The 14,899-nt window shown below is 46.4% G+C and overlaps 1 protein-coding gene across 2 annotated transcripts in view; it reads right to left on the minus strand.

Annotated features, from left to right (window-relative positions):
• Positions 1 to 14,899, minus strand: part of zrsr2 (zinc finger (CCCH type), RNA-binding motif and serine/arginine rich 2) — a 57,112-nt gene that overhangs the window by 10,897 nt on the left and 31,316 nt on the right. Inside the window, exons 6-7 of one of the 2 annotated variants that reach the window (XM_070894206.1) lie at positions 13,631 to 13,669; positions 6,177 to 6,292 (exon numbers count right to left, since the gene is read on the minus strand). In XM_070894206.1, coding sequence (XP_070750307.1) covers positions 6,177 to 6,292; positions 13,631 to 13,669 — 155 coding nt within the window. The remainder of the gene's footprint in view (positions 1 to 6,176; positions 6,293 to 13,630; positions 13,670 to 14,899) is intronic. The other variant, XM_070894208.1, reaches the window with a different exon arrangement.

Raw genomic sequence — 14,899 nt, forward strand, 5'->3', positions numbered from 1 at the left:
CGCCAAACAGTACATTCCCTTTATCACTCCACGCTATCTCCTATCTCCCTAGCTTTACTTCAATTCCTTATACACATTGTTTCTAATAATCTCGTGTGGAACCTTATCAAATGTCTTCTGGAACCTTATCAAATGTCTTCTGGAAGTCCATATAGACAACATCCATAAACACTCCCCTGTCCACCTTGTTAGTTACCTCCTCAAAAAATTAAACTTGTCATACATCACAAATCCACACCGTCTCTCTGATCAGCTCATACTTGTTCAAATCCTCAGCCTCTCTGTCCCCGAACAGAGTTCAATAACTTCTCTACAACCGACAGGTCTGGAGTTCTTAAGTAATTTCACAATCCAAGGTCACAATTCCCAAATCTAGAGAGCCTTCGAAAATTATTACAATCGCATTTGCAATGTTCCCGCCTGTTTTAATAACCATGGGGCAAATGCCATCAGGCCCGGGATAATTATCTATCCGAACTTCCATGATTTTCTATAACGAGAAGTGGAAAATATATGTCTGATGAATCAACAGTTAGCCCCAAGGCATTCAATTTGGGCAGAATCTTTACTGAGGGCAATTAATTTTCATCGAAGCAGTTCCAATATTACCAACACTCTAAACTTCTGAAACAAACTGGAGAGACAAATCGCTGACTTGTTTGATTCTTCAAAAGCCGGGAACCTCATGGATCATAATTACTTCATACAGAAAGTTTTAAAAAGTCTGATCAAACAAGTGCTGAAAATATTTTACACTGGAATGCTAGTTTTATCTTAAACCACACAGACCACTTGTTTACTTCAGTGTTACACTAATTGAGACCCACCTCCTGCTCCCTCGATCCTCTTCCCATCAAACTGCTGACCATCCAACTTCCCTTCCTGGCTCCATGTTAGCTAACATTGTTAACTGTTCTCTCTCCTCCTTTGCGGATGACACTAAGTTGGATGGCAGTGTGAGCTGCGAGGAGGATGCTATGAGGCTGCAGAGCGACTTGGATAGGTTAGGTGAGTGGGCAAATGCATGGCAGATGAAGTATAATGTGGATAAATATGAGGTTATCCACTTTGGTGGTAAAAACAGAGAGACAGAATATTATCTGAATGGTGACAGATTAGGAAAAGGGGAGGTGCAACGAGACCTGGGTGTCATGATACATCAGTCATTGAAGGTTGGCATGCAGGTACAGCAGGCGGTTAAGAAAGCAAATGGCATGTTGGCCTTCATAGCGAGGGGATTTGAGTACAGGGGCAGGGAGGTGTTGCTACAGTTGTACAGGGCCTTGGTGAGGCCACACCTGGAGTATTGTGTACAGTTTTGGTCTCCTAACCTGAGGAAGGACATTCTTGCTATTGAGGGAGTGCAGCGAAGGTTCACCAGACTGATTCCCGGGATGGCGGGACTGACCTATCAAGAAAGACTGGATCAACTGGACTTGTATTCACTGGAGTTCAGAAGAATGAGAGGGGACCTCATAGAAACGTTTAAAATTCTGATGGGTTCAGACAGGTTAGATGCAGGAAGAATGTTCCCAATGTTGGGGAAGTCCAGAACCAGAGGTCACAGTCTAAGGATAAGGGGTAAGCCATTTAGGACCGAGATGAGGAGAAACTTCTTCACCCAGAGAGTGGTGAACCTGTGGAATTCTCTACCACAGAAAGTAGTTGAGGCCAATTCACTAAATATATTCAAAAAGGAGTTAGATGTAGTCCTTACTACTAGGGGGATCAAGGGGTATGGCGTGAAAGCAGGAATGGGGTACTGAAGTTGCATGTTCAGCCATGAACTCATTGAATGGCGGTGCAGGCTAGAAGGGCCGAATGGCCTACCCCTGCACCTATTTTCTATGTTTCTATGTTTCAAATCTGCCCTCATCACCCAGCCCCTCAAAAAATCCACCATGGCCCCTCCGTCCTTGCAAAATACCGCCCGAACTCCAACCACCCTTTCCTCTCAAAAGTCCTTGAATGTGTTGTCGCCTCCCAAACGTTCCCGGAATTCCATGTTTGAATCCCTCCAATCAGGTTTCCGTCCCTACCACAGTACCAAAACGGCCTTTATCAAAGTCACAAATTACATCCTGTGACAAAGGTAAACTATCCCCCCTCGTCCTCCTGGACATGTCTGCAGCCTTTGATACGGTTGACTCTCCATCCTCCTCAGATGCCTCTCCACCATCGTCCAGCTGGGTAGGACTGCACTCGCCTGGTTCCATTCTTATCCATCTAATCGTAGCCAGAGAATCACCTGCAACGGCTTCTCTTCCCACCCCGCATCGTTACCTCTGGTGTCCCACAAGGATCTGTCCTTGGCCCCCTCCTATTTCTCAGCTACATGTTGCTGCTCCTCGGTGACATCATCCGGAAACACATAGTCAGTTTCCACATGTACGCTGATGAAACCCAGCTCTACCTCACCACCACTTCTCGCGACCCCTCCACGGTATCTAAATTGTCAGACTGCTTGTCCGACACCCTCTACTGGATGAGCAGAAACTTCCTCCAACTAAATATCGGAAAGACCGAAGCCATTGTCTTCAGTCCCCATCATAAACTTCGTTCCTCAGCCACTGACTCCATCCCTCTCCCTGTCAACTGACTGACACTGAACCAGGGTGTTCGCAACCTTGGTGTCATATTTGACCCCAAGATGAGATTCCGACCACATATCCATGCCATCACTAAGACCGCCTATTTCCACCTCCGTAACATCGCCCGTCTCCGCCTCTGCCTCAGCTCATCTCATCTCATGCTGAAACCCTCATCCATGCCTTTGTTATCTCTAGACTTGACTACTCCAATGCACCTGGCTGGTCTCTCACATTCTACCCTACGTAAACTAGAGGTGATCCAAAACTCTGCTGCCCTGTGTCCTAACTCGCACCAAGTCCCGTTCACCCATTACCCCCATGCTTACTGACCTACATTGGCTCCCAGTTAAGCAATGCCTCAATTTCACAATTCTCCCATGTTTTCAAATCCCTCCATGGCCTCGCCCCTCCCTCTCTGTAACTTCCTCAACCCTACAACTCTCCTACAAATCCCTACATCTGCGCCCCTCCAATTCTGGTCTCCTGCATATCTCCGATTTTAATCGCTCAACCACTGGTGGCCTTGCCTTCAGCTGCCATGGCCCTAGCTCTGGAACTCCCTCTCTAAACCTCTCCGCCTCTCTATCCTCATTTAAGACACTCCTTAACATCTACCTCTTTGACTAATCTTTCAGTCATCTACCCTAATATCTCTTTATTTGGCTCTGTGTCAATATTGTTTGATCATGCTCCTGTGAAGGGTCTCGGGACATCTTACTACATTGAAGGCGCTATACACACGCAAGTGGCTGTTGCAATCTAAACAGCCAACTTTATTATTCAGCATTATAAATTTTTCAGTGACCCCCAAAAACAGTAACACACGGGCTAAAGACTTTGGACAATTGTTTAGTGGCTGCCTAGACCTACAAATGTTTTATACCAGCTTATTATAGCACTAAACTTCAAAGTGCATTCAAGAACTGTTCTGTAACCAGAGGTAAGAAAAATCTAAGGGGGGGGGATACTTGTTAAAAGTATGCCGTCCCAAACATCTGTATATAAAAATATAAATATAGCTGTAAAAATCCCACCTTATTTTGAAAGGAAGAGAAATGCTACTGTTTCTGGGGTTGGTTCCGTCAGTGGCTGTCATGAACAGCCACCAGCATCCCAGAACAATTCTATTCATTTTAGTAGGTGCCAGTATTTAGGGCCCAAGTTTCCACATGATTTGCGCCTGATTTTTAGGAGCAACTGGTGGAGAACGGACTATCTTAGAAATCACAATTCTCCACATTTTTTTTCTGCAGTTCTAGTCAGGTAGAACAGTTCTACTTTGGAACAGAATTTTTTCTTCAAAAGGGGGCGTGTCCGGCCACTGACGCCTGATTTGAAAGTTTCCACAGTGAAAATGTACTTCAAACTAAAGTAGAATGGAGCAAGTGAAGATTTTTGTTGAACTGAAAAAACCTGTTCTACACATTAAAAAATCAGGCGCAGGTTACAAATTAGGCGTCCAGAACGAGGTGGGGGGGGGGGGGGGAGGGAAGTCATTAAATTCTATAATAAATCCTTATTTATACTTATACAAATATTATACAAATAAATCCAACCTGAATAAACATTTATAAGCAAAGAAAAGATTAAATAAACCATCTTCCTACCTGTGTGAAAGTGCTTCAGGCAGGCCTTTCGGGACCGAAGGCTGAACGGGCCGGCCCGAGACTTCGGGCAGGGCCCGTCCCCAGCACCAGATTTACAGGTAGGTGGCGTTGGGTTGGGTCGGGTCAGGGAGGGGGGGGAGGAGAGAGAGAGAGGGAGGGGGGGGGAGGGAGAGAGAGAGAGAGAGGGAGGGGGGAGGGAGAGAGAGAGAGAGAGAGAGAGAGAGAGAGGGAGGGTTAGAGAGAGAGAGAGAGGGGGGGGGGGGGGGAAGAGAGAGGGACGAGGGGGAGAGAGAGAGGGGGGAGAGGTCAGGTCGGATCCAGTCGGGAGCGGGAGTCGGGTCCAGTGGGGGGGGGGGGGGGGGGGGTCAGGTCGGGTGGGGGGCGCGAGCGCGGGTCGGGTTGGGTCCAGTCGGGGGGGGGGGGGGGGGTCAGGTCGGGTTGGGGGGCGGGAGCACGGGTCGGGTTGGGTCCAGTCGGGGGGGGGGGGGGGGGCGGGGAGCGAGAACAGGATGTCGGGTCGGGTCCAGTCGGGCAGCGGGAACAGGAGCGCGGGTCGAGTCGGGTCCAGTCGGGGGGAGCGGGGAGCAGGAACAGGAGCGCAGGTCCAGTCGGGGAGCGGAGAGCGGGAACAGGAGCGCGGGTCGGGTCGGGTCCAGTCGGGGGGGCGGGGAGCGGGAACAGGAGCGCGGGTCGGGTCGGGTCCAGTCGGGGGGGCGGGGAGCGGGAACAGGAGTGCGGGTCGGGTCGGGTCCAGTCGGGGAGCGGGAACAGGAGCGCGGGTCAGGTCGGGTCGGTTCGGGTCCGGTCGGGGAGCGGGAACAGGAGCGCGGGTCGGGTCCAGTCGGGGAGCGGGAACAGGAGCGCGGGTCAGGTCGGGTCCAGTTGGGGGGGGGGAGGCGGGGAGCGGGAACAGGAGCGCGGGTCGGGTCGGGTCGGGTCCAGTCGGGAGGGGCGGGGAGCGGGACCAGGAGCGCGGGTCGGGTCGGGTCAGTCGGGGGGGGGGGGCGGGGGGGAGCGGGTGTCGGGTCTGGTCCGGAGGCAGGCGGGGAGCGGGTGTCGGGTCTAGTCGGGGGGGGGGGGGAGCAGGAGCTGGCCGTGGGAGGAGCCTTATTCACGCAGCCCCAGTGAGGCCATTCGGCCAGGGCTAGGGGCTGCGTGCTTCGGGCCCCTCCCACACAGTTCGGCGCCTGGAGCTACTGCACTTGCGTGCCCACTGTAGCGCGCATGTGCAGAGGTCCCGGCACTGTTTTCAGCGCAGGGACCTGGCTCCGCCCCCCCACAGCTCGTGCTGCGCTGCGCCGAGGGCCAGAGGACCTGCAGGTAGGTGGAGAATACCGAGGATTTTTTTAGGCGCACTTTGTGGCATGAAAAACGGGCGTCCAGGTCGGGACTGCGCCGTTCTAGGCGCGTGTGGAAACTTGGGCCCTTAGACTGGCTAATCTGAGGCCTCCTGACCTTTGGTAAACACAGTACCAGTAAGGTATGGCGCACACAGCAATAGGATTGCCCATCAGAGAGGGCCAGCTCCACAATTCCGAGGCTGATCCAAACTTACAACTCCAATTAAAACAAATGGGACCACTTCAGGACTCGGCCCTTCCCCGCCAGAGACATCACCGGAATGGGGAGGCTCGACAAGCAGATGAGAGAGAAGGGAATAGAGGGTTATGCTGATAGATTTAGATGAGGAAAGACAGGAGGCAGCTCGAGTGGAGCATAAACACTGGCACGGACTGGTTGGGAAAATGGCCTTTTTGTGTGCCGTATATCCTATGTAATCCTATGAAAGATGGAGACCCCAAAAAGGCAAAGCTTCAGGTGGACAGGACATCATTTTCTTTTACTATATAACGTTAACATACAGTGGGAGGGGGGGGCGCCTTGAACAAAAACTACAAACTCTAGACTCTAACAGTTGTACTTTGTTCAGTTACACTCAGATTGTAGCAGCATCTATTCCAAATAATATTGCACTCACCGATCACCAAATCTGCAGGATCCAGTCTTAAGAAAAAATGGACAATATGACTTATCCTTTTCTGTCCCATAATCCTCTGGTGCTTCTGGATTATGCCATGTGCCACCATTTTCAAGCTATTGACAAAATAAATCACAATCATAACAGGATTATGGATTTTCAAAAACAATTGGTGAGGCAGTACATAAAAGACATGATAATGGTGGATGTAATGAAGGGGAATGTGACCAGATGCAGAGAGATATTTGAAGGACAGAAAGCAAAGGGCATGATAAAGGGACTTTTCTCAGAACTAAAAGGTACAGTGAGTGGGGTGTTCTGTAGGAGTTGGATTGCTCCTAGTTACTACATACGCAAGTGGTGCTCCCCAAATTCAGTACTAGGACCACTGCTGTTTTTGTTAACTTTGACTTGGGGGTACAAATTTGAAATCTGTAGAACACCATGAAACGTGAAAGTGTAGCGAACAGTGAGGAAGATAGCAGTGGACTTCAAGAGGACAAAGACAGGTAAGTGGAATGGGTGGACATGTGGCAGATAAAATTCAATGGAGAAGTGGGAGGTCACACATTTTAGTAGATAGAATGAGGAGAGACAATACAAGCTAAATGGTAACATTTTAAAGGGGGTGCAAGAACACAGAACCTGGGGTTGGCTTGTGCACAAACTTTGATGGTGGCAGGACAGGTTAACAAAGCATTTAATAAAGCATATGGAATCCTGGGCTTTATAAATAGAGGCATAGAGTACAAAAGCCAGGAAGTTAAACCTGTATAAAACACTAGTTCGGCCCCAGCTGGAGTATTGTGTCCAATTCTGGGCACCGCACTTTAGGAAGGCCGTGTAGCCTTTGGAGAGGATGCAGAAGAGATTTACTAGAATGGTTCCAGTGGTTCCAGGGATGAGGATTACAGTTATGTGGCTAGATTGGAGAAGCCAGGATTGTTCGCTTTAGAGCAGAGAAGGCCAAGAGGAGATTTGACAGAGGTGTTAAAAATAAAAATAAACTGGCTGAAGGGTTGACAACGAGGGGGCTCAGATTTAAGGCGATTGGCAAAAGAACCAGAGGCGACATGAGGAAAAACCTTTTTACACAACGAGTGGTTAGGATTTGGAACGCACTGCCTGATAGGGTGGTGGAGGCAGAGTCAATAGTAGCCTTCCAAAGGGAATTGGATAAATAGTTGAAGGAGAAAATACTGCAGGGATATGAGGAAAGAGCGGGGCTAACTGGATTCCTCTTCGAAAGAGCCAGTGCAGACTCGATGGGCCGAATGGCCTCCTGTGCTGTACTGTTCTATGATTTGGATTTAGGGGTGGAGGATTAATATCAAAATTTGCTGATGACGCCAAATTGGATAGTATGGCAAACTATGAAAAACATCAGGAAAGTCTGCAGGACATAGTTGGCAGGATGGGCAGATACAGATCCACATAGAAAAGTGTTAAGTAATGCATTTTGGAAGTAAAAATAGGGAAAGGAAATATAGCTTCAGTGTTTTTTTTTGATGCATAGGAACAGAGGAATCACATAGGTCATTAAAAGGTGGTATCACAAGTGGATGAGACAATAAGAATCCTTGGATTTGTATGTAGGGGCATAGAATACAGAAGCAAGCAATACAGGTCGAACTTGTACAAGACCTCAATTAGACTGCAGTTGGCAATATTGTGCAGAGTTTCAGGCACCCCATGATAAAGATAATGAGAATATACACACAATGGAAAAGGTGTTGCACAGATTCACATGGACATCATCGGGAATGAGGGTTACAGTTATACAGAGCTTTTCTCACTAAAGCCAAGAAGGTTAAGGGGTGAGGGTTCAAGACGATGAAGGCTTAGAAGATAAATAGTGATAGACTGTTTCCTGTGATTGGTGAGTGAATGAGAGCGCACAAATTTATGATCACAAAAAGAATTGAGAGAAGTTTGAAAACAGCCTCACAGTGGGTTGCTGGTCTGTAGAGGAGAATTGTCTATTCTATTAAAAGGTAATTCGATAGAAAACAGAAACAGTAAAGCGATATGGGAAGCAAGCAGGATTAATAATAGATGGCTAGTGGGGGGAAAAACACCAGTGCAGATTTCATTGGCCAAGTGGCCCATTGTTCTAGTCTGCAATTCGAAGTGCGATTCTGAGTTTTGTTAGTATTGTGCAGATACATAATTACAAAAATAAAAATATCTTTACAACAGGAAATGTTACCATTCTATAGTCACTTCAAATGTGTCCCCAGACTCCATCCTCGTCACCTTATCCTGATTATCAAGGGGCAGCATCATTCATAGACACGGGGCTGGCTTTTACATGTACTTCTCTGCCACCAGCCTCAACTCCCCAATCACTCGGTGCAGTCCGACTGCTCAGCTGACAAAGCTGTGCTGACTAACTTCATTCAGACCAACACCACAGCAAGATTGAACCATCCGGTTTGGCTGCTGCCAAAGTGTGCATTAACCTCCAACTCTTCCTGACTGCTCACTCAGACAGACAGAGCCGGATGGGGTGTAACCTGATGTCCTGCTTGACCTCAGGTCTTGACCACCAGCAAGACCACCTATTTTTAATCTTTGCGACACTGCCCGTCTCTGCCCCCATTTCAATACCACTACCACTGAAATGCTTATCCATGTCTTCATCCACCTTTGGACCAGATTATCCAACACTCTCCTTGTTGACCGAGTTTTACCCTTCACAAACTGCAACATGTCACAATCTGTGTCATCTGTATCCTATCCCACATTAAGTCCTGTTCCTTCATCATTCCTGTCCCAGACAACCTTCAGTGGCTCCCTTTAATTCAACGCACCAATTTCAGAGTTCTTAACCTCACCTAGTGTTCCTACCTGACCTCATACCTACAAACAGAACACCGGGTTTAGCCAGCAAATACCCAAACCACACAGGCTGGGCAGATCCAGTCTAGGAGAATCTTAGCTATGAGGACAGATTGGATAGGCTGGGTTTGTTCTCATTGGAACAAAGGCGGTTGAGAGGAGACCTCACTGAGGGGTACAACATTTTGAGGGCCTGGATGTAGTGGATAGCAAGGGCCTATTTCCATTGGTGGAGGGGTCAATTACAAGGGGATATAGTTTTAAGGTGGTTGGTGTAAGGTACAGAGGGGATGTGAGGAGGGGCTTCTTTCACGCAGAGGGTTGTTGGGGTCTGGAACTCACTGCCTGGAAGAGTGGTGGATGCAGAAACCTCACCACATTTAAAAGGTTCTTGGATAGGCAGGGTTATGGATCTAGAGTTGGTAATTAGAATTAGACTGGGTAACCTCTTGTTGGCTGGCGCAGATAAGATGGTAAGTACTGCAGGGAATCAATACGGCCAGAGTAATCTCCTGGATTAGTGTTGATCGCCTGGATGGGTCACAGAGGAATTTTCCCAGATTTTTTTTCTCCCCCAATTGGCCTGGGTTTTTATCTGGTTTTTGCCTCTCCCAGGAGATCACATGGCTACGGTTGGGGTGGAGTGTAGAATGTTTCAGTATAAGGGGTGTCGTAGTTATGTGGGGCGGACTGGTTGGGCTGGGTGCTCTTTACCTTTCTGCCATTGTTCATAGGTTTATATGTAACCTTTAGGGCTGCTGACCGAGGGCCGTGTGTAGATTTCTATGTTTCTATCCCAGGTCCAATCACTGGTCTCTGCTGAATCAGCTGACCTCAACCAGGATGGCAGTAAGAAGCTCCAATTGACCTCAGTGCCCAAGGGAGGCAGCAGGGGGAAAAAGTCACATATTTCAAGCCCTTGTTCATCAGCAATACAGTCAACAGGATACCCAAATGGTGAGAAGTGGTGTTCCACAAGGATCGGTGCTAGGACCACTGTTGTTCACCATTTACATAAACTATTTAGACTCGGGAATTGGAAGTACAATTTCAAAATTTGCGAATGACACAAAATTGTTGGGTTTGGTTAACACAGAGGAGGACTGTGACAAAATACAGTCAGACATTAATACATTTGCAGAGTGGGCATGTAAACTTCAATATAGATAAGTGTGAGGTGGTACATTTTGGTTGGAAGAATAATGAGGCCACATACACCATGTACAGTAAATGTGTAAACAGGATATCTGGGGGTGCGAAACAAAAATCACAAAGAAGCAACACAGATTAATGAAACCACAAGAAAAGCAAACAAAACATTGGAATTCATTTCTAGAGGTATAGAATTGAAAAGCAGAGACCTTATGTTAAACTTGTATGGAACCTTGGTGAGACCACACGGAATACTGTGCACAGTTCTGCTCTCCATATTATACAAAGGATATAGAGGCATGGGGAAAAGAAAGATCTTGCATTTATACAGCATCTTTCACCTCAGGACATCTCAAAGCGCTTTATAACCAATAAAGTAATCTAAGTGAGGGAAAGGTTCAAGTTAATTTGCACAAAGCAAGATCCCATAAGCAGCAATGACACCGATGACCAGAGAATCTGTTTTCTTACTCATGTTGATTGAGGGATAAATATTGGCCAGGACACCAGGGATAACTCCCCTGCTCTTCTTTGAAATAGTGCCATGGAGTCTTTTACATTCACCTGAGAGAGCAGGCGGGGCCTTGGTTTAACGTCTCATCTGAAAGACGGCACCTCCGACAGTGCAGCACTCCCTCAGCACTGTCCTGAAGTGCCAGCCTCGACTTTTGTGCTCTAATGTGTGGAGTGGAACTCGAACTTGAACCCACAGCCTTGGAACTCCCGAGGCAAGAGTGCTACTCACTGAACATTTAGTGCAAAAAAGATTTACGAGAGTGATACTAGAACTGAAAGGTTATACCTAGCGAGAAAGATTGTGCAGCCTGCGGCTCTGTTCTCTAGAAAAGAGAAGGCTGAGAGGTGACCTGATAGAGGTCTTTAAGATTGTGAAAGTGTTTGATAGAGTAGACGTAGAGAAGATGTTTCCACTTGCAGGGAGACAAGAATTAGGGGCCATAAATGTAAGATAGTCACTAATAAATCTATTGGGAATTCAGCAGAAACTTCTGCACCCAGAGTTAGAATATGGAACTTGCTACCACAGGGAATAGTTGAGGCGACTAGAGGGAATAAATGGGATAGATGCATTTAAGAGGAAGCTAGATAAACACATGCGGGACAAAGGAATAGTAGGATCTGTTGATGGAGTTAGATGAAGAGGAGTGGGAGGAGGCTCGTGTGGAGCATAAACACCGACACGGACTTGTTGGGCCGAATGGCCTGTTTCTCTGCTGCAATTACTATGTAATAGAATGTAATATTGTAAAAATCTCACCCCAACTACTACGTTACATTAAGCTGTATAAATATCCTTAAAGAGTCCATCAATAATGTAGACATCCACTTCACAGAAAAGTAGACAGCTCTTTCAATTCAAAGTCCCGTGCACTTAAAGAAGACATTTTCCTGTAGCATTCCAAAGTGTATTTACCTCTGCCTATTGGTAAGATGTGTTTTTGACCAGTTATTGCTGGTCCTTGCCCCTGTAATTCTGCCAGTGCAGTTAGATATTCTGCCCCACAGGGTGAGAGGTTTTGCTGCGAATAGACAGGCGACTTGCCTCAATGCTGCGCTGAAGCCCATCACAGGTGGTGTGCAGGAGTACCCAGCATGACGATGGCAACAATAATGTGCATTATCTCGTGCTTGCAATGTGGAAAAGTGCCCCAAAGCACATCACAGCTCAATCAAAAACAAAAACAAAGAAAAGGGGTGGAAGAGGTGGATGCACAATAGGCCAGAGTCGGAGGAATGTAAAGTTTAGTGGGAGGGTTGTGGGGCGAGCGGGCGTGGCAGAGGGCAGGATGGGGATGTTGGCTTCTCTTCCAAACTCTCTCCTTTCCCATTTGGGACATGCATGGGGATCACAGGCATTCACACGTGTAGCAAAGTTAATGATAATTTTAAGTTCTGTAGGATTCTGATCCACTTAAAATTATACATTAATCTTCAACACTCATTATTTATGATTTCAGAATGACAGGCAGTGACTCGTGGAGTGCCACAGGGCTCAGTGCTGGGACCCCAGCTCTTTACAATATATATTAATGATTTAGATGATGGAATTGAGGGTAATATCTCCAAGTTTGCAGATGACACTAAACTTGGTGGCGGTGTGAGCTGCAAGGAGGACACTAAGAGGCTGCAGGGTGACTTGGAAAGGTTAGGCGAGTGGGCAAATACATAGCAGATGCAGTATAATGTGGATAAATTTGAGGTTATCCACTTTGGAGGCAAAAACGTGAAGGCAGATTATCTGAATGGCAGCAAATTAGGAAAAGGGGAGGTGCAGCAAGACCTGGGTGTCATGGTTCATCAGTCATTGAAAGTTGGCATGCAGGTACAGCAGGCGGTGAAGGCGGCAAATGGTATGCTGGCCTTCATAGCAAGGAGATTTGAGTATAGGAGCAGGGAGATCTTACTGCAGTTGTACAGGGCCTTGGTGAGGTTCCACCTGGAATAGTGTGTTCAGTTTTGGTCTCCTAATCTGAGGAAGGACGTTCTTGCTATTGAGGGAGTGCAGCGAAGGTTCACCAGACTGATTCCAGGGATGGATGGACTGACATATGAGGAGAGACTGGATCAACTGGGCCTTTATTCACTGGAGTTTCGAAGGATGAGAGGGGATCTCATAGAAACATATAAGATTCTGACTGGACTGGACTGAACAGGCTAGATGCGGGAAGAATGTTCCCGATGTTGGGGAAGTCCAGAACCAGGGGACACAGTCTTAGGATAAGGGGCAGGCCATTTAGGACTGAGATGAGGAAAAACTTCTTCACTCAGAGAGTTGTTAACCTACGGAATTCCCTGCCGCAGAGCGTTGTTGATGCCAGTTCATTGGATATATTCAAGAAGGAGTTAGATATGGCCCTTACAGCTAAAGGGATCAAGGGGTATGGAGAAAATGGGTACTGAAGGAATGATCAGTCATGATCTTATTGAATGGTGGTGCAGGCTCGAAGGGCCGAATGGCCTACTCCTGCACCTATTTTCTATGTTTCTATGTTTTGAATAATTACATTGGACATGTTAAAGAAACCGACATAAATTTCCTTTTCCCACCCCACTCTTCCAAACAAAGTTCCTAGGATATCTATTAGTTTTTTTTCACAAGTTTAAACTGATCCCTCCACTTGCATTTTTATTCCCAATGTCACTGCTTGCCATTATACCACCTTCTTTAGGCAAGACAGGACAGGACTCTGATCTAATGATGCCTCTGATCTACTAGCAGGAAATGGAATAATAGCAAGAGGAGGTGGTCCATTTCCATTATCTCTGAGGACAGAATGGTTTGAGCACATTAAAATGAGAACACTCACTGGCCCATCAGTGCTGAACAGACACCATTATATCCGTACAGCTGAGATCAGGATTTTACGAAATATATTTTTCATTAAGTGCAACTCCGTTTAAATTATATATGTTATTCAAAGGATTCAAAGACCATACAGTACCTGACTTTCTGCCTGATCCAGCATTTTCTGAACAGCTTCCTACAAATGGTGTAAACACAGGACTGGTAAAAACCCTGCAGTACATATCTGGTACATATCTGATTCTACTTGTTAAGAATGAGAGTTTTAGAAAGTGGATTCATGACCAACGTTCCTGCCAAGCCACGCAGCGGTCTGGATATCCCGTGCAGGCCGCTCACCCGCTTTTAAATGGAAGAAACCGTGCATGCGCGAAAATTTGACTGGGCTGCGCAGCCAGTTAAAGGGCCCGTGCAAGGAAAAAAACACCACAGGGAACATTGTTCATGACAGTCAACTTCAATTATTTAAAAAGTTATTTTAAAGAAATTAAATTTAAAATCACAAATGTATGAGCTACAATTTCAATTCAGTTACTAAATAAAAAGTGAAATACATTAAAATTGGCATATTGATCCCAAAAAGTGCTACATCCGCATTCGTAGTGGAAAGTAGTTTACGACTTTACTGCAAATCTAAATATTGCTCATTCATTTAGGCTCAAGACAAAACTCACTCTCTCCCCTCTCCTCCATGTCCCCTCCCGGCATTCAGAAATGTCGGTCAACCCAAAAAACAAGGTAGTAATCAGAACTTTATAAAATCAAAAAATATACACAGCCACATAGGAAGTATCAATATGTGGAGCGTGACCAGCTCAGTCCCTATGTGCTGGTCACCCAAGGCTGTTGCCCAGATTCATTTACAAAGTGGTTGAATACACACAACATTGTTAGCGTTTTTCCTTGCATATGTGTAAATGGCAACAGAACTAGCTGAACAGGGTGCACAGCCACTCCAGTCAGGGTTCTCGTATTTGAACTGGACGCATGTCAGACTGTTGCGAGACTGACGTGAACTGATTTGAATAAACTGTTCACGGTTAAATGTTTTGGGAGGTTTACTATCAAAGGCTGTGAGACAAAGATGATTCGACTAGTAAATCTTTACATTTTACACAGGGCAGGGGGGGGGGGGGGGAATATAGCTTGAGCTAGAAGAATCTGAGAAAAGTCTAGTCACATTTGTTAAGTATTGTATTATGAAAAAGATACATCTTGATGAATTAGTCAGTAAGGACGAGCGGTGGATACTCTTTAGTACAGGGCTGTTAAGGAATATCACTTGTATACATCCAGATAATTTTCATGAACACATTATGTAAACACAATGCTGTTACAACATAAACCATAATGCATTAAAGAGTTCCTGTATAATTTCTAGCGTTTATAAGATTAAATGCTTGCTGAA

This window comes from Pristiophorus japonicus, chromosome 11, assembly GCF_044704955.1.
Source record: "Pristiophorus japonicus isolate sPriJap1 chromosome 11, sPriJap1.hap1, whole genome shotgun sequence".
Lineage (NCBI taxonomy): Eukaryota > Metazoa > Chordata > Chondrichthyes > Pristiophoridae > Pristiophorus > Pristiophorus japonicus.